Source organism: Dromiciops gliroides, chromosome 1 (assembly GCF_019393635.1).
Source record: "Dromiciops gliroides isolate mDroGli1 chromosome 1, mDroGli1.pri, whole genome shotgun sequence".
NCBI lineage: Eukaryota > Metazoa > Chordata > Mammalia > Microbiotheria > Microbiotheriidae > Dromiciops > Dromiciops gliroides.
In genome coordinates this window covers 29772782-29796490 of record NC_057861.1, presented here as the reverse complement: position 1 = coordinate 29796490, position 23709 = coordinate 29772782, and the positions used below count along the sequence as shown (strand labels likewise).

The 23709-nt window shown below is 46.4% G+C and overlaps 1 protein-coding gene across 1 annotated transcript; it reads right to left on the bottom strand.

The window, feature by feature from the left end:
- Window positions 1-1238: 1238 nt before the first annotated feature.
- On the bottom strand, window positions 1239-23709 carry GPN3 (GPN-loop GTPase 3). Its single transcript, XM_043986322.1, has 8 exons — window positions 23195-23709; window positions 19349-19457; window positions 15557-15724; window positions 11380-11504; window positions 8075-8190; window positions 7637-7733; window positions 6279-6407; window positions 1239-2045 (listed from the first exon to the last, which is right to left on the bottom strand). The coding sequence occupies exons 1-8, from the start codon at window positions 23240-23242 to the stop codon at window positions 1983-1985; spliced, it is 855 nt and encodes a 284-aa protein (XP_043842257.1). The 5' UTR covers window positions 23243-23709; the 3' UTR covers window positions 1239-1982.

Here is a 23709-nt window from a genome sequence, read left to right as displayed (position 1 = left end):
AGAAAACACTTCATATTTGTCTGCAACAAAAATACGTTCAATACATATTTTAAAACAAAATGATGAAATCTGTAACCTTTTTTTCCCCCCCGGGCAATGTGACTTACCCAGGGTCACACAGCTAGTAAGTGTCAAGTGTCAAGTGTCTGAGGTCACATTTGAACTCAGGTCCTCCTGAATCCAGGGCCAGTGTTTTATCCACTGTGCTACCTAGCTGCCCCTCTGTAACCTTTTTTTTTTCCTCAAGGCAATGAGGTTTAAGTGACTTGCCCAGGGTCACAGAGCTAGTAAGTGCCAAGTGTCTGAGGTCACATTTGAACTCAGGTCCTCCTGAATCCAGGGCCAGTGCTTTATCCACTGTGCTACCTAGCTGCCCCTCTGTAACCTTCTTTTTTTTCCTCAAGGCAATGAGGTTTAAGTGACTTGCCCAGGGTCACAGAGCTAGTAAGTGTCAAGTGTCTGAGGTCACATTTGAACTCAGGTCCTCCTAAATCCAGGGCCAGTGCTTTATCCACTGTGCTACCTAGCTGCCCCTCTGTAACCTTCTTTTTTTTCCTCAAGGCAATGAGGTTTAAGTGACTTGCCCAGGGTCACAGAGTTAGTAAGTGTCAAGTGTCTGAGGTCACATTTGAACTCAGGTCTTCCTGAATCCAGGGCCAGTGCTTTATCCACTGTGCTACCTAGCTGCCCCCTCTGTAATATATTTTTTTTTTTCAGGGCAATGAGGTTTAAGTGATTTGCCCGGGGTCACAGAGCTAGTAAGTGTTAAGTGTCTGAGGCCAGATTTGAACTCAGGTCCTCCTGAATCCAGGGCTGGTGCTGTGTCCATTGTGCCACCTAGCTGCCCCCTCCCTCTGTAACCTTTCAATCCAATAGACCAGGGGGGTTATTAACTTGGGGTCTGTCTGTGAACTTTTATATTATGAAAACTATATTTCAGTATTATTGGTTTCTTTTGTATATTTTATGTATTTAAAATCCTTACTCTGAGAAGGGTCCATAGGCTTCATTACACAGCCAAAGAGGTCCATGACACGTCTCTGACATAGACCGGCCACTGTGGTACCTTGGGACAACGTCACAGAGAATTGTTGGCTGTGTGACCCTGGGAAAGTTATTTAACCTCTAAGAAACCCAGGAAATTTATTCATACAGTTAAGTTACACACAATTATCAATTTGCATCTGGTACAGGGTAGACCAAGAAAAGGATAATTTGCGATATGAAAAGGCTTTGGATAACTCAGACATAATGTTTTATTCTTATTATAAAAGTAATTTTTAGCAATCCATTCTGAGGGAGGGGAACAGAATCATTTGACCAGCAGCAAAAGAAAGAATCTGAGTGAGGAGAACCCTTGGGCCGTCTGGACCTGAACCTGTAAAAGAATCCTCTGCACCTCAAAGGCCTTTGGCCTTTGGCCTTTGCTATGGAAATGGGGCAGACTGCCTCCTCCTGAGGAGCCCCATGCCATTTGTGGTTAGCTCGGAGTTGTCAGAAGTCTTTCTTCTTCACGACAAACTGAGCTCTCCCTCTGTGCTGCTTCCACACCACGATGCAAACTAGCTTTCCCCCAAAATGAAAGTAAATTGGGCCTGGGGCCTAGGATGACCAACAATGGCGCCTAGGGCTTTTCTGTGCACACTGAATAACTAGGAGTCTCAAATCAGCTTTTTCCAAGTCCAAGTTGTTCTCCAAATGGGAATCCGGAGTCTGGCTGCGTTTATAGCCACAGCTTGTCTTCCCTTAAACAGTTAAACACATCCTAGAGAACTTGGGTCTTCATTTGGAAACATTTGCCTGTAGATTTTCCAAATGATCCTTTTTCTCTGGGGGTAAGGAGGAAGTGAGAGGTTCAGATTGTGGATTGTGGAAAGAAGAATTCTCCATCCACTTCTCCCTGAGGCTAAAAATGAGTCTTTGTAAGATTCTGCCCCCAAAGCTCTTTGTGCTTTAATAAACACCAGAAAAATTAAATATCTTCATTCATCCTCTTGGTATTGGAATAACTCATCGAACACGGATGACTTTTCTTCTTTATTTTCCTTCCAGAAAAGAAACAAAAGAAAGTTTAATTAAAATTTTTTTCTTAAACGTGCCAATAGTGGCACTTATGGGTGGGTATTTCAGGTAATGGTTCATGATGGGTAAATATCTGGCAAATATTCAATGTTTTAGGGCTAAAGCAACTGACAAAGACTAGGTACGAAGACATAGTGTCTTGTATGGAGGTCCTAAGCACAGATCCTGGAAGTGCCAAATTACCTGGAAAAGTCCATTGGGTGCAGAATTCCAATGTAGAGACAAGAGAGAGAAGAAGGCAGAGGGAAGGACATGAGAAAAAGGCCTTGTTAGTTTTCTACAGCCAGTTTGCTGGTAATTTACAGGAGTGGGATAGGAGGAAGCTAAAGGTAATTTCCTTATCACAATTTCATTCAGCTCCTTTTCCTATTTGAGGAGGTAGAGTTCTGTGAACACTTGCCCCAGCCAAGTGGGGTATGATAAGAACTAACAAATGAGGGGCAGCTGGGTGGTGCAGTGGATAAAGCACCAGCCCTGGATTCAGGAGGACCCGAGTTCAAATCCAGACTCAAGACACTTGACACTAGCTGTGTGACCCTGGACAAGTAAATCACTTAACCCTCATTGCCCTGAAGAAAAGAAAAAAAAAAACACCTAACAAATGAAATGGGTTTCATTAAGTCAGAGCTGAAATGAAGGTGTCAATAGAAGCTGCTTAAAGAATAAACAGGCATGATCCAAGTCTGGGCATCCATTATCTTCAGTGACTAGCCTATCCACCAACCACTAAGAATGTTGGGGTTGGTAAGCCTCCCCTGTGTACACAGCTCCATCAGCCAGTTCTTTCTCTTTTTAAAAATATATTTTATTGATGTCTTTTGTTTCCATATTACCTATATTTCCACCCACATCCCTCCCCCCAATCCTGGAGGGCCATCTCTTATAACAAAGATTTTTTTTTTCAGGGCAATGAGGGTTAAGTGACTTGCCCAGGGTCACACAGCTAGTAAGTATCAAATGTCTGAGTCCGGATTTGAACTCAGGTCCTCTGAATCCAGGGCTGGTGCTTTATCCACTGTGCCACCTAGCTTCCCCCAAGAATATTTTTAAATAATAAGAGAAAGAAATTTCAGCAAAACCAATCAATACATTGAAAAGAAGTTGATGTCATAGGTCTTTCAGTCAATGGCTATGAAGGTCCTCTCCTCAGCCAGGCTGCTCACAAAAGGCAAAGATACCCAAGACAGGAGCACACCTCTTCTTTTTTTTGTTTTGTTTATTTTGGGGGGGGGTAAGTGACTTGCCCAGGGTCACACAGCTAGTAAGTGTCAAGTGTCTGAGGCCGGATTTGAACTCAGGACCTCATGAATCCGGGGCCAGTGCTTTATCCACTGCGCCACCTAGCTGCCCCACGCCTCTTCTTTTAATTCTCTTCTATTGTCTTCTCAGATTTACAGTCAGAAACTTACTTTTGTTCTCAAATCTTATCGTGCCCCAGTGGAGGAAAGTATTCCCAGAGCTCTGGTGAGAAAATGTCTTGTCACCTTTTCTCCTCACCCTGACTCCTCTGTTCTAAGAAAATCTAAGGACCAGACTAGATGGAAAAGACCAAAAAGACGGGTGAACTGTGTCCATCCCCCCATCTCAGCCTCGACTCTTTGTTCTCTCTATGCATCACCATCTTTTTCTTGACTGACTTGGCAAATTAAGCTGTCAACACTTCAAGAAGGTGGGATGTTCTCTTCATCTCTACTGATTGATAGGCAGCCAAGCAGGCTGATATCGGCTTGCGGGTCTCCTTGAACACTGCTCCTTTTAACACCCACCTACAGAAGGAGCAGAGCGACATTTCCACTCTTCTTTCTTTAATCCCAGAGTCCTAGTTACAGATAGCTCTAACTCAAGTACAGCCACCTACAGGGAATTGACTTCTGAAGCAAAGAAAAGCTACATCCCCCTTTCAGAACTGGTATCAAATCTTTAGATTGTTTAGAAAGGAATCAGGAAATCAAATATTCATCTTGGGGGTTCCTGGTGTTTCTATTTCCCAAATACTACACAGTGGAAAGAATCAGATGAGCAGGGTCTGGTGGCTTGGTTCTTCAGAAATATCGATACATGAGACCAATAGCCCCAAGCAGAAGCCACACAAAAACATGCGACCTAAACAGGGAATTCTTAGAGAAAAGTCACTAACCTGCTTGAACTCTCAGAGTCAGGAAATTGGATGTTGGACAAAAACTTCATTGAGGCCAAAGAGGAAAGGTCTCACAAATACCAAATAATCCTCATAGTCCCAAAAGATCTTACCTGGTTTGTCCATTGTTTAGAAATCCAACCTCTTTTCACTGATGACACTGGGGTTACTGTGTATACCACTCATGATCTTTTTGTGATCTTTTCATTGACAACACTGAAGTTACTATGTATATAATTCTCTTGGCTTTACTTATTTCCTCTGCCTTACTGTCTATAATTCTTGCAATCTTTCCCTGAATTCCTCCTATTCATTCTTTCTTAACACACAATGGGGGCAGCAGCTAGGTGGCGCAGTGGATAGAGCACTGGCCCTGGAGCCAGGAGGACCTGAGTTCAAATCCGGCCTCAGACACTTGACACTTACTAGCTGTGTGACCTTGGGCAAGTCACTTAAGCCCCACTGCCTTGCCAAAAAAAAAAAAAAAAAGAAACATCCCCTTCTTCTTGGGAGGAGGACAAAGTCTATACACTGTAAGACACAGTCACTTTGTTGGTTGGTTTTGCTAAACTGTTTTTCCAGTCACTATTGATTAGAGAAATGCAAGTTTAAACTACTCTGAGGTACTACCTCACACCTATCAGATTGGCTAATGTAAAATGTAAAGAATTAATTGTTATCCCTTTATGGCAAAATTATAATGATTGGAAGCCTAGTGAGGGCAGACATGCCAGGCCCATGTAGGCATCAGCGAGTGGTGATGATGTGAGGTGCCAGCGCCATGGCAATGGCTACAACCAGTGGGTGGAGCACCATGCGGTTTACGGAGCCCCAGGCCAGTGTGCGCTGAGGCATAAAAACCTCAAATAACAATTAATTCTTTACACTAATATGAGAAAAAAGGAAAATGATAAATGTTGGAGATGATGTGGGAAAATAGGAACACCACTGCATTGTTGGTGGAGTTGCGAACTGATGCAACCATTCTGAAGAACAGTTTGGAACCATGCCCAAAGGGCTATAAAACTGTGTTATACCCTTTGATGCAGGAATACCACTATTAGATCTGTATTCCAAAGAAATTATAAAAAAGGGGAAAGGACCCACTTGTACAAAAATATTTATAGCAGCTCTCTTTGTGGTAGCAAAGAATTGGAAATTGAGAGGGTGCCCATCAATTGGGGAATGGCTGAACAAATTGTGGTATATGATTATTATGGAATACTATTGTACATGAGATGATGAGCAGGTGGATTTCAGAAAAACCTGGAAAGACTTACCTGAACTGATGCTGAGTGAAATAAGCAGAACCAAGAAAACAAATCAACTGTACATAGTAAAGCAACAATGTGTGATCGACTATGATAGACTTAGCTCTTCTCAGTAACACAATGATCCAAGACAATTCCAAAAGAGTCATGATGGGAAATGTTCTCTACATCCAGAAAAAGAACTATGGAGTCTGAATGCAGATTAAAGCACAGTATTTTCACTTTTTTGTCATTTTTTTTTGTTTCTCCTTTCTTGTGGTTTTTCCCTTTTGTTTTGATTCTTCTTTCATAACATGACTCATGTGGAAATATGTTTAACATGCATGTACTATATAACCTATATCAGATGGCTTTCTGTCTTGGGAGGGAGGAGGGAGAAAAATTTGGAATTCAAAATCTTACAAAAATGAATGTTGTAATACTTCTTTTGTTTTTCTTTTTTGAGGTTTTTCCTTTTTTCTCTGATTCTTTTCTTATAACATGACTAATGCAGAAATATGTTTAATGTTATTGTACATATATAACCTATATCAAATATTGAAAACTATCTCTACATGTAACTGGAAAATAATAAAATGCTTTCATAATTTAAAAAAATGAATGTTGAAAATCATCTTCATATGTAGTTGGAAAAATACAAAATAAAATACTATTTTAAAAAATAAACTGTTTTTCTTTGTGACAATGGAGAGTTCAAACATTGGAGAACTAACAGAAAATGACTGTGGTTTTTTTTAACCATCAATTAAACATTTTTATAAAACCCATCACCCAAGCTCCCAAATTACCTTGGGTTCTTTAAACTCCAAGTCTTCCCCATACTGAATCGTGAAGTCAATGTGTTGTAGGACTATGTTCATGCTTTCTTCGTCCGACTGGTCATAGGGCAAAAAGCGGACCATGCTGTAGTCATCGATCTGCAGAGCAGAGACCCATCTTTGAGAAGAACAGTGGCTGACCCTTACGGGGGCTTTATGATTACAAGCATTTAAGCCAAAGCTTAGCACAGTTTTTGGATGCATAAAATATAAATATGCAAGATCATGAAGGAAATCAATATACTGAAATGCAGTTGTCAAAATATAAAGAAATTCAAGTTCACAGACCCCCAAGTAAAGAAGCCCTGTCTGAGGGAGACGCCTTGGGCAGAGCCAGCATAGGGGGTCGCCTCTAAAGTAACCCTAAATTCATGTTTGAGGATCAATCAACAGTTATTTATTGAATCTGTTGTTCTCAGGCACAGTATACTGTACACAGTATGCACAGTACACTGAACTTGGAATCAAGAAATCCAGGGCTCAAATCTTGCCTTAGAAGCTTATTAGCTACATGACCCTGGGCAAGTCACTTAACTTCCTGTGCTTCAGTTTCCTCATCTCAAAGGAGGGAGTCAGACTTGACCTCTTCTTAACTCTTAACTGGAGGAACCTGAGCTCATTACAAAGCACGGGGCACAGCTCTAAGTACAGAGGAGAAGCCAATTTCCAATGTAACAGTCCCTGTCCTCAAGGGTTTAGATTCTACTGATGAAGAACATGTACCCACATGAGCAAAGGCAAAAACTAAACACTAAGTAATACAGACTGTATGTATGGAGAAGGGATGAGCAGAAAAGGCTTGTGGCCCCTGAGCCCTAGTTATACCCTCTGATCCCCAGGGCCCGAAGGACAATCAATCCTTTAGGGGCAATAAGCAGAAAGAGCAGCAATGCAGCTACCCACAATGCCCCTGTAAACACAAGGAAAACCCCCCTTTTGCTCGCACTGCGTTATGATGTGCACTACAATTCATATTGCCAGGTCATTGTTTAAAAGTAATCTGAGGGGGCAGCTAGGTGGCAGTGGATAGAGCACCAGCCCTGGAGTCAGTAGGACCTGAATTCAAATCTGACCTCAGACACTTAACACTTACTAGCTGTGTGACCCTAGGCAAGTCACTTAACCCCAATTGCCTCCCCCCCCCAAAAAAAAGTAATCTGAGGGACAGCTAGGTAGCGCAGTGGATAAAGTAGTGGCCCTGGATTCAGGAGGACCTGAGTTCAAATCTGACCATAGACACTTGACACTAGCTGTGTAACCCTGGGGAAGTCACTTAACCCTCATTTTCCTGCAAAAAAAAAAATAATAATAATAATCCGAGGGCTTACCAATCCACAGATGGCATTAGTCAACTTTTTGAACTTTTTGCTTCTTAAGACGCCTGTAGAATCCTCTATCAAAGAATACATGTCAGGATCAAGGAACCTTCAAAAAAAGGAAAAAGGGGGAGTTGGTGTGAGAGAACTGCATGGATAATTCGGCAATTACCTGGGTTTTCCCAGGACTCATAGACCGTGCTGGAAGGTACTTTAGAGGCCTTCTGACCCATCTTCCTCCTTTCACAGATGAGGAAATGGAGTCCCACAGAGGTAAAAGGACTTAGGCACATAGATAGAGAGCAGGAAAGGTCCTCAGAGGCCATCTGGTGTGACCGCTCATTTTACAGATGAAGAAACTGCAGTCCACACATGGGCAGTAAGTAAGAAGTTATGAATTTCAGCAATCTTGGCCCTTTGGACAAAAAGACATGTTGCGGAAGAACTCACTTTTCTATTTCCTTCTTTGCTTTCTTGCTCAGCAAGTCCATCTTGGTCATGATGTTGATCTGTGGGATTTCCAGAGACACCATTGCGCTGAGAGCTGCCATGACCCCAGAGATAAACTGTAGGAGGAAAGAGACAAGGAAAGGTTAAATGTGTAGCTTTCTCCAGTTCGGTTCATTGGAAACGGCAAAGAACGAGGGCTTCCGCTCCTGAGCAGCCAAAGTTTAAAAGAAAGGATCAGTTGGTCAGTCACCATTTGGGCTCAGTCACAGGGAGAGTCTGAATGTGTTCAATTAAATGCAATGAGAAGTTATTGAGAGCCTGCTGTGGAAGCAGATGAAGACCCCATCCTGCCCTGAAACGGGTTGCTAAGTGATGCCTGTTGTTTAAGCAAATCAAAACCTTGACCCTAAACCTGTACTCACCCTGTTTAATTCTAGCTGTGCAATGCCATCTTTGTCTCCTGAACCCCATAAACTGTGAGCAGAAAAAGAGTGGGGTTGGAGAGGTTTTCCAAAAGCAGGGCAGACCTATTTTTCTTTCTTTCTTTCTTTCTTTTTTTTGGTGAGGCAATTGGGGTTAAGTGACTTGCCCAGGGTCACACAGCTAGTAAGTGTTAAGTGTCTGAGGCCAGATTTTGAACTCAGGTCCTCCTGAATCCAGGGCCGGTGCTCTATCCACTGCACCACCTAGCTGCCCCCTATTTCTCTTTCTAAGCAGAAATACTTGGATTTTGATCACTTGTAATTCTGCCTCAGACAGCTGTGCCACCCTGTGAAGGGTGCTTCCATGGCCTGTGCTGTGAGGCCCATTCTTGGGGGTGGGGGACAGAAAGAGTTCCTCTACCCGCTCCTCCAGACACTTTATTTCAATAAGACAACAGTCCCATCCCCTCAAGTAGCATAAACCAGGTCACAGTAAAACAGCAAGAGGCTAAGAACGATGACTCCTAGGGAGGGAGTTGGGAAAGGCCTCCAGGAGGCTACGGGTGCTAGGATGTGGAGGGTGTGCATTTCAGACACTTGGAGGACAGCTGTGCAAAGGCCTGGAGATGGGAAATGAACACCTGAGTCTGGCAAACAGCTACATCTGTAACAGGTCCAGAGAAGTCTTCTGGCACCATCTCGTGAAATCTTTCCTAAGACTTGCCACGGAGAAGCAGTTTCTGAGTTCTGCTAAGAATGTCTGCAAAGCCTTCTGAAAACCGTGAAGCGCTATATCAAGTCAGCTGTTATTACTGATTACTCCCAATGAGGCGACGGGAAGAAGGTACCAAAGGGTGACCAGAAGGGCTGCCAGCTCTGAGGCAATTACCTGGGAGAGAGGGAGCTAGGGTGGCTCTTACCCTATTTAGAGATGGGGAAATGGAGACTCATGGAATCAAGGGATGGGCCAGGCTCACATCCTGGTGCCTAGTACTGTGTCTCAGCCTCCCCTAAACATAGCCCTTCATCCCACAGGCGTCAGTCCTACATGCCCAGAAGGCCCCTCAGCTGCCCCTCCTGCAGGTGATCTGCTCTTCTCTCAAGTGAGATAATCAGATCAAGGAAATGAGCTAACAAAGAAGGCACTTAGCACATAGCCCACCTGGCAGGCTCTTAATAAAGGCTTGTTCCCTTCCCCTCCCTGACAGAGCCAGGATTTGAATCCAGCCCTGACTCGAAGCCAGAGAAGGCTCATCCAGGCCTCCCTTGTGCCCACAGAGCCCCCCAACCTCAATTCGACTCCAGAGTGTATATTAAGTCCTTGCCATTGTGAGGCATTAGGGATATCAAGGACTGAGCTTAATTTCACGAGAGGTAATTAAGTGCCAGGCAGAGGGAGAGGGGAGGAGGCCTTTATGAAGAGCCAATTATGCGCTAAGTGCTTCCCTATCAGCTCATTTGATTGATTTGATTATCTCACTTGAGGGATGCTAATGACTAGACCATCACCTGCAGGAGGTGGCAACTGGAGAAAATGAGGATTCTAAGGCATGAAGGGGAGGAGAGATGCCTTCTAGGCTTGTGGGACAGACAGCCTGCGGGATGAAAGGAGAGCACATAGGCCCCTTTGGCTGGAGCACGGTCTGGGCCAAGGGGGTTACTGGCCTCACATCTTCACCGATGGATGGATGGATGCACACACACACACACACACACACACACACACACACACACACAGTGTCCATCAGCACCCCCAAAGAATATAAGCTCCCTGAGGGCAGCAGCTGTCTCATTTTTGTCTGCATAGCACCTCGCGATGGTGCCTGGCACACAGCAGGCGCTTAATAATCAATGAACAAGTAGTATGAAACAAGCCTAGGAAGGTAGGCTGGATGTAGGTTCTGAGCAATTCCTCAAGGATCCAGGAGGAACAGAGAACAATGGAGGTACCTACAGTGTAATACTGTATTAGCATCAGCTCTGCTTCCTCAGTAACCACGGTTTCATCTGCTTTTATCACAAGTCTGTCAGCAAACATGGATTTATTAAGTACTTACTATGTACCATGTGGGCAGCTAGGAGGTGCAGTAGCTAGAGGGGAGTCAGGAAGACCTGAGTTCAAACCTGGCCTCAGACACTTACGAGCTGTGTGACCCTGGGCAAGTCCCTTCACACTGTTTGCCTCAGTTTCCACATCTGCAAAATGATCTGGAGAAGGAAATGGCAAACCATTCCAGTATCTCTGCCAAGAAAGCCCCGGGGGGGCTAGGTGGCGCAGTGGATAAAGCACCTGCCCTGGATTCAGGAGTACCTGAGTTCAAATCCGGCCTCAGACACTTGACACTTACTAGCTGTGTGACCCTGGGCAAGTCACTTAACCCCCATTGCCTGCAAAAAAAAAAAAAAAAAAAGAAAGCCCCAAACAGGGTCATGGAGGGTCAGACAGGACTGAAAAATGACTGAACAACAACAAAAATATACCTTGCATTGTGTAAAGTCCTGTAATACAAAAACATATGGGAGCTTTAAATAACACCAGGAAGAAGCTGTGTACATATACAGGACTGAGACCTTACACATGCTAGGATGTTATTTATTTACCCACCCACACCCATAAGTCAACATGTGAAGGAACCTGTGATTTCACCTGGATGGGAGTTCCCTTTGCTGGGGCAGACTATACCCCATCCACAAGCTGCAGACTTAGAGAAAAGTGAAGTGTTTACAGCTAGTTAAGTGCCACAGGTAGGATCTGAACCCAGGTGTTCCTGACTCCACGTCCACCATGCAGGGACGCCTTTGGCCTGAGAATTCCCTACTGAACAGTGCAGTGGGCCACCTTGGGACCCCTGTCTGACAGCCCAACGGGCCTTATGATCATACCTTGAATGACTCCACCATGAACTGAGAATCGACCAGAAACACCCCACAGACTCGGAACTCCCACTGCTGCAGGCGCTCCACCAGCTGCTTCATCACGGGCAAGTGAGTATAGAGCTCAATCTGGCCTGCACGCAGAACAGACAGAAATTAGTGCCTTAAGAAAGAATTGGGCTGGAATGTGAAATCTGCCTGATTCAGCAAACTTTTAATGGGCCCCTGCTCCATGCAAGGCCCTACATATGTGCGCCAGGAAGACGAATGAAGAAGAAAAACAAACCATGGACAGAGTCCCTGCCCTCAGAGGGCTTTTACTCTGTTGGGATTAAAGAAAAAAAAAATTCTAGAATGTGAGGGATAAAGAGATGTCCTAGTTAGGCCCCTTCCAACTCTAACACTCTGCTTCTTCAGGTCCCATGTTTGGTTGTCCTAAGATCAGACCTGTACAAGTCTGTGCATCTCTAAATGAACTGATCAGCATTTCTGAAGCACCTACTATGTGCTGGTACTACAAAAACAAAAGCAAGCCTCTTTTTGTAGTGGCAAAGAATTGGAAATCAAAGGGATGCTCATCAACTGGGGAATGGCTGAACAAGTTGTGGTAGATGAATGCAGTGGAATACTATTGTGCTATAAGAAATAATGAGCAGGCATACAGATTTCAGAGAAACCTGGAAGGACTTAAGTGGACTGATGCTGAGTGAAGTGAGCAGAACCAGGAGAACATTGTACACAGTAACAGCAACACTGCATGATGATCAACTGTGATAGACTTGGCTCTTCTCAGCAATACAATGACCCAAGATAATTCCAAAGGACTCACAATGGAAAGTGCTCTCTATAACCAGAAAAAAGAACTGTGGGGTCTGAATACAGATTGAACTATACTGTTTCTACTTTTTTTCTTTTTGTTTTTCTTTTTTGAGCTTTTCCCCTTTTGTTCTGATTCTTCTTTCACAGCATAACTAATGCAGAAATATGTTTCATGTGATTGTACATATATAACCTATATCAGATTGCTTGCTGTCTTGGGGAGGGGGAGGGAGGGAGAAAAATTTGAAACTAGAAATCTTATAAAAACAAATGCTGAGGGGGAAGCTAGGTGGCACAGTGGTTAGAGCACCAGCCCTGGAGTCAGGAGTACCTGGGTTCAAATCCGGCCTCAGACACTTAACACTTACTAGCTGTGTGACCCTGGGCAAGTCACTTAACCCCAACTGCCTCACTAAAAAAACAAAAAACAAAAAACAAATGCTGAAAACTATCTCTAATGTAACTAGAAAATAATAAAATACTTTTATGATTTAAAAAAAAAAGACAAAAGCAGGGCCAACTTTGCCTCAAGTTTACAATCTAAAAAGATCTCTGGCTCAAGTTGAAGGACATGACCCTGGGTCATTTAACCTGCCGGAGCCTCAGTTTCCTCATCAGTAAAATAAGGAGATTTGACTAGATGACCTCTGGGGTCCTTTCCAGCTTTAAGGCTGGGATCCTATGATTCATCCAGGGGCACCCCCCCCACACACACCCCTATATTTATAATGTGTGTGTAGGTGCATATAAATATTCTATATATGTCGTTGTTCAGTTGTTTCAGGCGGATGTGATGTGATGTGATGTTGTTTCAGTGATGTCTGATTCTTTGTGACCCCATTTGGGGTTTTCTCGGCAAAGATACAGGAGTCATTTGCCATTTCCTTCTCCAGCTATTTTACAGATGAGGAAACTGAGCAAATAGGGTTAAGATGAGTCTTGACTCTGAGCCCAGTGTTCTATCTACTGCAGACCTGAGTTCAAATCCAGCCTCAGATACCTCCTAGCTGTGGAACCCTGGACAGATTACTTAACCCTTGTTTGCCTCAATTTCCTCATCTGTAAAAAGAGCTGAAGAAGGAAATGGCAAAATCACTCCGGTATCTTTGTCAAGAAAACTCCAAATGGGGTCATAAGGAGTCGGACACGACTGAAGCTGACTGAACTAAACATATATACATACACACACGTGTATACCTATATATATATATTTTATGTATATGATACATATTTATATATATAAATAAAATATTTATGTTTTATATACATCATACCCATATACTGACACATATACAAAACACGGAGGTATTTTTGTGTATGTATATTATATACAAAATATTTACAAATTAGATACAAGGTGATGCTATCAGAAGGCCCTAGTAGCTACTGGGATCAAGGAAGGCTTTATGAAGAACATCTAGTGCTGAGCCCTGGAAGACATTAGGGATGCAAGTGATAGAATAAACAGACCTGACCTACTCAATAAACTGCAGTGGCTCCATGTTGCCTCAGGGAAGGGAAATTCCATATGGCTTTTAAAGGCCTTCACAACCCCAATCTGTAGCCCTCATCTATAACATTCCAGCTTTATTGCACATATTGTACATAGCCCTGTTCTTAGATGCTACTATCAAGTCAGAGTGGCCTTTTCTTTGTTTCTCATAGACAATGCTCATCTCCAGCCTCCATGCCTTTGTACCAGCTGTCCCCTACACCTGGCATGCACCATCTACTTCTGCCTCACTAGATCTCTCTTCCCCTCGGGACACAGTTTGAGTCCTCTTTCTTCATGAAGCCTTTTCTGATCACTCACGGCCACCCCCCACAAAGGCTGCTGTCCTTGCTGCCTAACTCCCCTGTATTCATTTTATATATACTGACACAGATATATGTGTTGTCTGCTCCCGTCTGAATGCAGACTGACTGAGAGATGGGCTTGTTTCATTCTGCCTATCTGTGTCCGTGGCCCCTGGCAGAGTGCCTGGCCCATATCAATGATTACCGATGTCAGCCAAGCAAAGCTAAGGCAATCTGTGGCTGCATTAGAAAGGCCTGCACTGCAGAAATGAGAAGTCACCGTCCCACCAGCCACAGCCTGGTCAGATCTCATCAGGAGGCCTGGGTAGGACTTTGATAAGACAGAGTGTCCAGAGGAGCGCAACCAAGCTAGGGAAGGGCCCAGAGCTCATGACAGAGGAGGGCTGGGGGAAGGAACTGAGATCAGTCAGCCTGGGGGAGACTTGGAGGGCTATAGCAGCTTCACAGGCACCAAGGCCTGTCACGTGACACAGGGACATGCTAATTCTATGTGCCCCAGAGGGCAGAAAAAGGAGGCTGAGAAGAGACAATTTTAGGCTCAATGTTGGGAAGAACTCCCTACTGAACAGTGCAGGGGGCCACCTTGGGAGGACTAAGCTCCCTCTCACGGGAGGCCTCCACAGAGGCTGGTCGAATTCCTGTCCAAGATGCTAACGAGGATGCTCTTTTCCAGGCAAGAGTTGGACTCAAAGACTTCTCTAATGCCCTACAACTCTGAGAATCTATAAAACTCAGCATAAGGAAGGAATAAGGAAAGGAGGGGAAGAGCGAATCAATGCTTCATCACAGAATGCTGGAGACATAATAGAGTCTTAATCTTTTTTTTTTTTTTAGGAGGCAATCGGACTTAAGTGACTTGCCCAGGGTCACACAGCTAATAAGTGTCTGAGGCTGAATTTGAACTCCAGTCCTCCTGATTTCAGGGCCAGTGCTCTATCCCAAAGCTTCTTGACCCTCTATGGGGTTGTGTCACTGAATGTGGGGATCATGAAAAATTTGGCAAGAGTAAAAAGATGAGCTTTGTTATATGCCTACATATCCAGGGTCACATAAAAATTCTTGGGTGAAAAGGAGTCACGAGGGGAAAAAGTTTGAGAAGCCTTCCTCTATCCATGGAGCCACCCGCTGTCCAGTAGTAGAATCTTTTTTTTTTTTTTTTGGTGAGGCAATTGGGGTTAAGTGACTTGCCTAGGGTCACACAGCTAGTAAGCGTTAAGTGTCTGATGTCAGATTTGAACTCAGGTCCTCCTGATTCCAGGGCTGGTGCTCTATCCACTGTGCTACCTAGCTGCCCCCTGTAGTAGAATCTTAATACAGTTTACTGATTAATTGGATCATAGATCTAGACTCAGAAGGGACTTCCAGGGCAATCTAGACTGACAGGGGTTAAGTGACTTGCCCAAGGTCACAAGCAATAAGCACCTGAAGCACTCTTTGCACTTGGCATGCTCTGACTCCAAAGTTGCCTGCAGCCTGTAGCCCTTGAACAGAGTCCAGTCCCTTTTCTCTTCCTGCCCATCCAGCTGCCGCCTGAGTAATGCACACTTGCCTGGGCAGTCGAAGAGGATGTAATCGTCTTCCATGTGTCCGAGGCAGCCCTCCAGCCAGTCAAAGTTATTAGCGAAGTACTCCATGCAGAAGACCAAGCCACCGTTGGGGCCAAACCGCAGCGAGTCGTCCTCCATGACGTCATCTACCTCAATCAGCTCTCGGATGTCTGCAAGGGCAAAGGCAGCACTGCTCAGTGTAGAAGAGCCCCGGCCCGAAGGAAGCCATCACTGCTCATGACAGCCTACCATCGGTAATTACGCAAGAAGCTGGGTCCGATTACTGCACACAAGGAATCCCAGGCAGTGGTCAGATTCATACTCGGTATTTCCATGGGGCTGGAACTAGGGACCACATTGTAGGAATTAGGGCTTTGAATGGTGCACGTCTGAATACACGTAGCCATGTCATGAGACTCATTTTTGTTCTTCAGTCGTGTCCACTCTCTGTGACCCCGGGGACCCATGGGATTCATTATCTGCATTAATCGGGGCTTGCCTCTGCTGCGTGCCAAACACCGATCTGGGTGCCAGGGACTGAAGGAAGGACAAGGGTAGTGCCTGCCCACCAGCAGTTGATGTTCTAGTGGGGTCAATAGCACACGTGCATATGAGCAAATGTAAAATAATGAACACAAGGTCATTTTGGTGTGGTGGCACCAGCAACTAGGGGAGGGGGGGGGGGACACGAAGGGCATGCAAGGAGGAAGCTTGGCCTGGGTCCAGCTATAAAGGAAATCCGGGAGGTGAAGGATTGAGGGGGGCGCGGTGCAGAAGGGCATTACAGGCAGAGACAGGAGAAGGGAAATTGCACAAGGACAAGAAGTGGGCCGGCTTAGCTAGTGCCCAGTGTGCGAAGGGAAGGAACATGAAAGATGCCCATCCAAGACGAGGAAGGGCTCTAGCTGCCAGGAGAGGTATTTGTACTTGATTCTAGAATCAGTGGGAGTCGCCGGAGCTTCTCGGGAAGGGGAGAGATAAGGTCAGACGTGTTTTAAGGATGGGCCCCTTCCCCCCTTCCCATGGATCCCTCCTTGAGATGCAAAGATGAAAACAACCATCCCTGTACTGGAGGAGCGCACGGCACACTACCAGATTAAGCTTTATGTGGGAGCTGGTGCCCAGACTCGGGATGGCCCGGGTAGAAATCCTTCCACCCATGGGGTCTGGCAATGCACCTGTAAGTCGCATTATCAAGATTCATCAGGAATCGTGGGAAGGGGTCATATTATCAAAATCACACTCGATAGTTCCACCGGACTGGACTAGTGACCACATTTTACGCAATTATAGTGTTCAACGTTGCCAATCTGAATGAAAGGAAATCAGGGAGGCTGGGGCCACAGTCACAGATCCAGTGGGTACCCCCTTCCTGGTCTTCCTGACGCCAGGGCTGGCCCTCTCACCATCACGCCAGGGATACTGAGGAAGGCAAGGGCACCAAGGACCGGGCGCAGCAGCTCTGGCTTCACCGAGGAGCTGAGCCCTGGAGAGAAGGCTTCTCAGAGGGAGAGATGAGGTGGGAGGACAGCCCAGCGTGAGGAACGTCTCGTGCAAAGGCACACGCACAAATGGCTGCTGGCGAGGGCTAGTCGTGTGAGACAAGCCTGGCACGCTAAAGGGGGTGCTGCTGACCACCAGGGGAAGGGTGTATGGAGCGGGCACCACCACAGTCGGGCCAGTGCCCTGGGAAGACTGTTCTGGCAGTTCTGTGGAGGATGCGTTGGGAGGGGAGAGGCTGCGAGGGGGAGACCAGGGAGGAGCTGCTGCAACAGTGCACAGGAGAGGCGAGGAGAGCCAGGACTGAGGACGGGACACCGTAGAGGAGGCTGGGGAAGGAGGACTCAAGCCCCGCCATGCCCCGCCATGCCACTGGCTATGAGGATGACTGAAGCTGCCAACATGCCTGACGGGGAGGAGGACGGGGCCTGAACTGCAAATTAATCTGTGAAATGAGCCAACGGGGCGGTGCGCGCATGGAACTCTGGGTGCTTGCCCAGAAGCCCCAGGACGGCGGTGGGGAGGGAGGCTGCAATCACACTTTAACAAGGCACAGAGTGTGGGGTGAACAGGCATAGGAGGTACAGAGACGAGCCATGCAAAGGGGCTAGAGGGACAGATGGCGAAGGGATGGGGAGGAAGGCGGGCAGTGTGGGAGAAAGATGGGGAGGGGGAGAAGCACAGAGGAGCACTCATGCAGCCACGGATTAGTGTCCAGAGCACGTGGCAGGACAGACCTGATGGGCGGGGGGCAGGCAGGGTTTGGGGGGAAAAGGCTAATTCTTCTTTGTGTCACCTTGGGGCCAGTTTCTTAACGTAGCCAAATCATCCCAAAGTTGTAGGTAAATCTTTCTTTTTTTTTGGCAGGGCAATGGGGGTTAAGTGGCTTGCCCAGGGTCACACAGCTAGTAAGTGTCAAGTGTCTGAGGCTGAATTTGAACTCAGGTACTCCTGAATCCAGGGCCGGTGCTTTATCCACTGCGCCACCTAGCCCCCCCCCCCCCTGAATCTTTCAAACCAACGGGTCTGTGGCATCTTGAAGTCATCGGCAACCTGGTCTCCCTGCAGATGTCTGGGATTTGCTTATCATAGCTGGGCCTGGATGGCTCCCTCGATTCAGCACACGCTACCAGGAGGTGACTTTTGGTGAACCGTGCTCCTTGGATCTTTGGGAGGCTTTGTGTGTGATTCCTGGGTTTCCCTTTGCAATCTCACTTCCTGCTCCTGCCTCTTTATGCTGGCTGGCTACTTATAAACTGACTATCCTGACCAGAGGGGACCAGGACGAGATTTTAACACAGGGCCCTTGACACAAAGGGATAACTGGGAAGCGGCAGGGAAAGCCCTGGACTCGGGGTCCCTGGAATCACAAGAGCATGAATCCCTGCTGGGCCACATCTTGGACCTGGGGACCAGATACAGGGACCACAATCGCTCCAGCTCTCTCCGGTCCAGGGTTCTTCAACCATTAACTGAGAGGGTTGGAATGGAGGGCTTCTAAGGTGTCTTCCAGCTGCAGATGGAAGATCCTGGGACCTAGCACGAGGTCTGCTTGTCCCAGGAGGAAAGTGAGGCTCCTAGATTTAAGGGACTCGTCCAGGGTCACACAGGTCGAGCCGAGCTTTGAACCCAGGTCCTTGGACTCTAAATCCAGGGGTCTGTCCACCTGTAAAGGCCCTTTCTACTGACCATGTTTAAAAAACGACCCTTTGGCGGTGTAGGTTAGTGCTTTGCTTTCTTCAAACCATAAATACACGGTGGACTTTGTTAATGGCCTTTCCTGCATACACTTGGTTAGCGGTGTTTTTGTTTTTAACAGGATTTACTAAATATAATCTTTTCTTCTGGTCGAACCATTCTTGCATGGCTGATCTAAATCCAACCTGGCCAAAGCAAATAAGAGTTGGGGGCTACCCTGATACACGACTCGCCTCTTGATGCCATGCCCTCCTTAGGAAACAGCATGTATGACTAGAAAATGGGGGGTCAGAGATGCAGCAGGGGCTGGGGACCCTCAGATGGCAATGCCATGGCAACCATGACACTTTAGAAGACCCCCTAGGTAGGCTTTCCCCCCCCCCCCCCCCGAGAGGCTGCTCTCTAAGGAGGATTATAGAAGAAGAAGCCTGGTATCCCCCAGAAAAAAGCTTAGAGGGGCTGGGAATTGGCCAGTAGAGCCCATGGACTTGAACCCAGGGACCGCAGGCAATGGGAGGCAGAGGCAGAAAGACCCCAAAGGTGAGGAGAACCTCTGCAGAAGGGAGGGGAAGAGGAGGCTGCCGCCACCCGCTCACCTGCCATCACAGGGTAGCTGAAGTGCTCGGCCGCAGGATCCAGGTTCACCACTTGGACTGAGCGGCTCAGGGTCTCGCAGTGCTGGACCATGGTGTGGCAGTATGTGCTCTGTAATGATAGGAAAGCTGCTGTAGGTGGAGCAGGTGAAATCACAGGCTTCGACCACAGGGACCAGCCCCAGGAGGGGCGATTGGGGATTTGTGTGTGGACAGACAGACAAGGGAAGACAGACAGCTGAGGCTTCCTGGGTCAGTAAGAACCTCTTTCTAGAGAAGATGTCTTTGAGTAGGCCAGGCAGTTTCCCATTGGTCAGCCCACCACTGTAACAGGGGAATAAAAAAAACCAAAACTATATCCCTAGTAAAAAGCAACAATCTTCAAAGCAGCTGGCCAGCATTCATACAAGTGCTTTATGGTTTGCAAGAGCACCTTATCTATGTTATCTCATTTGATCCTATTCAAAGCAGAGAAGAAAAAGAAGAGTAGTTGGTTCCAAGTCCAAGGAGCTGGGTTCAAATCCTGGCTCTGCTACTTGTGTGAATTTGGGCGGAGTGATGAATCTCTCTGGGCCATGGTCTCATCTGCAAAAGGAGAGGGCTGAACTAGCAGAGATGGGGCTGTAGCAGGACAGGTCAGCAGGCCTGTGATACTACCCAGGTGATAATACTAACTGGTTCTGCGATTGTGCCAAGGCGAGCACTTAAACTGTCTGCGCCTCAGAGTCCTCATCTGTAAAATCGGGGAGGTTGGATGACATTTTTTCTGAGGCCCCTTCTGGGTCTAAATCTTTAAATTTAGACTATTATTATTATTTTTTTAATAATGATCTCTCTTTTTTTTTTTCAGGGCAGTGGGGGTTAAGTGACTTGCCCAGGGTTACAGCTAGTAAGTGTCAAGTATCTGAGGCCGGATTTGAACTCAGGTACTCCTGAATCCAGGGCCACTACTTTATCCACTGTGCCACCTAGCCGCCCCCAATTTAGACTATTATTGATCAGTCAACTCTCTCATTTTACAGTTGAGAAAACCAGGGCACAGGAAGGTTAAGCAAGTTACCAGAGGTCACACAGATAATAAGTACCAGAGACAGGATTTGAACTCGGGTCTTCGGCCTCTGTCCCATGTAGGCACTTCTATTCAATGCGCCCCCCCCCCCCCACCATGAGCTCTGCTCTGCTTTTTGGGCCCCAACACCTCTCTCCTTCACCAAATTATCATTTCTTCAGACCAAGCTTAAAATTCACCTTCTTCTCAAGACCTGACCTAAACCAGACTAGCTACATATGAGCTGAAGCATTAATTAAATGCTTGCCATGTGCTAGGTGCTGCCCTCAGCCCTGACACCGACTAGCTGTGCATTCTTGGGCAAGTTACTTAACTTCTCTGAGAATGTTTCCTCATCTGTAAAGTGGGAATGACCATTTCTGGAGCACCTCCCTGGCAGAGCAGCTGTGAGGCTCAAATGAGACAATGTCTGTGGGAAATCTGGCCAACCTTAAATTCTCTCTGAATGCCAGGCCTCCTCCTCTTCCTCCCCCTCCTTCTCTCCAATTTCATTTAGTCAACAAAACTATCAAAATGGAAGAGCCAGGATTTGAACCCAGGTCCTCTGATTCTGGCCGCACGGGGGCACAGTGGTCTGGAGTCAGAAGACCTGAGTTCCAATCTGACCTCACACACTTATTAGCTGTGTGACCCTGGGCAAGTGACTTCACCCCATTTGCCTCAGTTTCCTCATCTATCAAATGAGCGGAAGAAGGAAATGGCAAGACCACTCCGGTATCTCTGCCAAGAAAACCCCAAATGGGGTCCTGAAGAGTTGGATGTGACTGAAACAAACTCATGGAGTTATTGGGAAGATCAAATGAAATAAGGCACATAAAATGCCATGCAAAATAGACATCGCTGTGACAGTAATAGCTAGTATATGTGTGTGTCTATTTGCTATAATCGATTTAAATATAATAGACTTACGTTAAGTATTATTGTCACAATAATAACTAACACTCTATACACCAGCTGCTCTTACTATGGAAGAGATGGCGCAGGACCTGTGATTTCAGTAGTACAAGGATTTTCCTGCATAGGCCACAAAAGATGAAATAAGCATTGAAATTATAGGATCACACACGGTCCAGAGCGGAAAGAGATCTTGGAGATCATTTATCTAAACCTTTGATTTTTAAAAAAATTTCATTTCTATACGTGAATACTTTTTTTTTTTTAAGTGAGGCAATTGGGGTTAAGTGACTTGCCCAGGGTCACACAACTAGTAAGTGTTAAGTGTTTGAGGCCGGATTTGAACTCCTGAATCCAGGGCTGGTGCATTATCCACTGCGCCACCTAGCTGCCCCCTGAATACACATTCAAACAAGAGTACAACAAAATACACTTCAAATGCTGAATATACAAACTATTATAGTTCAATTCTGAACACTGGTACTTTCCCTCCTTTAAGTTAAACTAAAAAAAAAAGAAAACAGAAGAAAAGAAATAAATACAGGTTTAAAACTACCTGACAAAAATTCATGCTGAGTGTGAACTTTCTAGTAAAAGGGTAGAGCTGAGACTGAAACGCATGCACAGATGCCAAAGCGGATGAGCGGTACATGCATTTGTCAGCCAAGGCCAAAGCCAGCTGCTACTATGTCCACAAGTAAGGAAGAGACAGGCTTAAACATGCCCAGGCCCAGGCCAATGAAGTGTGTGGTAGTCAATAAACATTTATTAAGCTCCTACTATATTCCAGGCTTTGTGCTAAGTGCTGGGGATACGGAAAGAGAGAAAAGACAGTTCCTGCCCTCAAGGGGGTTCTAATCCAATGGGGGAGACAACAGGCACACAAATATGTCCAAATAAGCTATCTCCATGGTAAGTCATAAGTAATTAACAAAGGGAAGGCACCAGAATTAAGTGATATTGAGGTTTATTGCAGAAGATGGCATTTTAGCTGGGACTTGAAGAAAGAGAGAAATGCATCCATCATCTGATTTGAGGAAAAACCATGAGGCTGGTGTCACTGTACCTAAGAGGCCATGTTGGGGAGTAAGGTATAAGATTAGAAAGAAAGGAAGGGGGTAGGTGATGAAGGGCTTTGAGGCATTTTGACAGCAGAGGATTTTTTATTTGACCCTGGAGGCAAAAGGTAATCTCTAGAATTTATTAAGTTGGGGTGGAGGGGAGAGTTGTATTTTAGGAAAAATCATTTTAGTGGCTAGGTGGAGGATGGATTGGAGTAGGAAGAGACATGAGGCAGGCAGACCCCCTAGCAGCGACTGCAATAGTCCAGGTGTGAGGTCATGAGGGTCTGTCTTCATCAGGATGGTTGGCAGTGTCAGAGGTGAGAAGGGGACACAGTCAGGTGAAATTGATGAGAAACTCTGCAGAGATGAAATGGACAAGAGATGTTGCAAAAGTGAAAGGGACAGAGGTTGGCAACAGCTTGGATATAGAGGGTGAGAGAGAATGAGTCCAGGGTGACTCCTGGGTTGGGAGCTTAGAAAAGGCGCAGGATTTGAACCAAGGTCTCATTGGGAATCCAAGAAGCAGTATTCACATTTGCTCTTTTATAATCACCTCCAAGACCCCCGCTGAATTGAATGTCGTCTCGGGTTTTCTATAGTTTATATCTGCATTCCCGTGACACTAAGGAGGTAGCTCCTGAACCAGTCCTTGTCATGAGATCCCAGGCATCCCTCCCAGAGTCTGGGGGGTGGAGGTAGGTGCCCGGGTCTGTGGCTTGTGTCCCCCTCTTGGAGAGGGGAACACGCTCCCAGCCGCTCAGGGGGTCACCTGGAGCCTTCAAGTTTCCGTCCCATTTCCAAAAGCCTCCGGTTAACACTTACCTTTCCGCTGCCGGCAGGGCCCATCACCAGCTGCGCGTACCGAGGCATATCGACCCTCGTGGGTCCCCGCCGAGACCGATCGAGCGGGAGAGGAAGCGGCGCCGCAAGAGCGACCCAGCAACTTCGGAGTGCGCACAGTCCGCGACTCGACTTCCGGAGGGCGGGAGGACCAATTGAAACCGAGGGCCCGCCCTCCGTCTACGCCCCTTTTTAATCATGCACAACCCCACCTCTTGCTATGGGTCTTCAAGAGGGCCACGCTTACTAAAGAGTAGGGAACGACGCTGAGGTCAACTTGGGTTCGCCTAGCGGCTCGCCAGCGACGCAGGCGCAGAATGAACGAGAAGGGATCCAGGGATAAAGCTTGACTCTCTGGACCAGCCATCCATCCAACCATCCACCTGCAGGAGGGGCGGGAGCGCATCCCTCCTGGTGCTGCCCTGGAGCCACCGCCTAGCCAGGCATTGCTGTTTGGGGTGATGTTCTGAACATAGAGCTTAGCTGGGCGGTTTAAA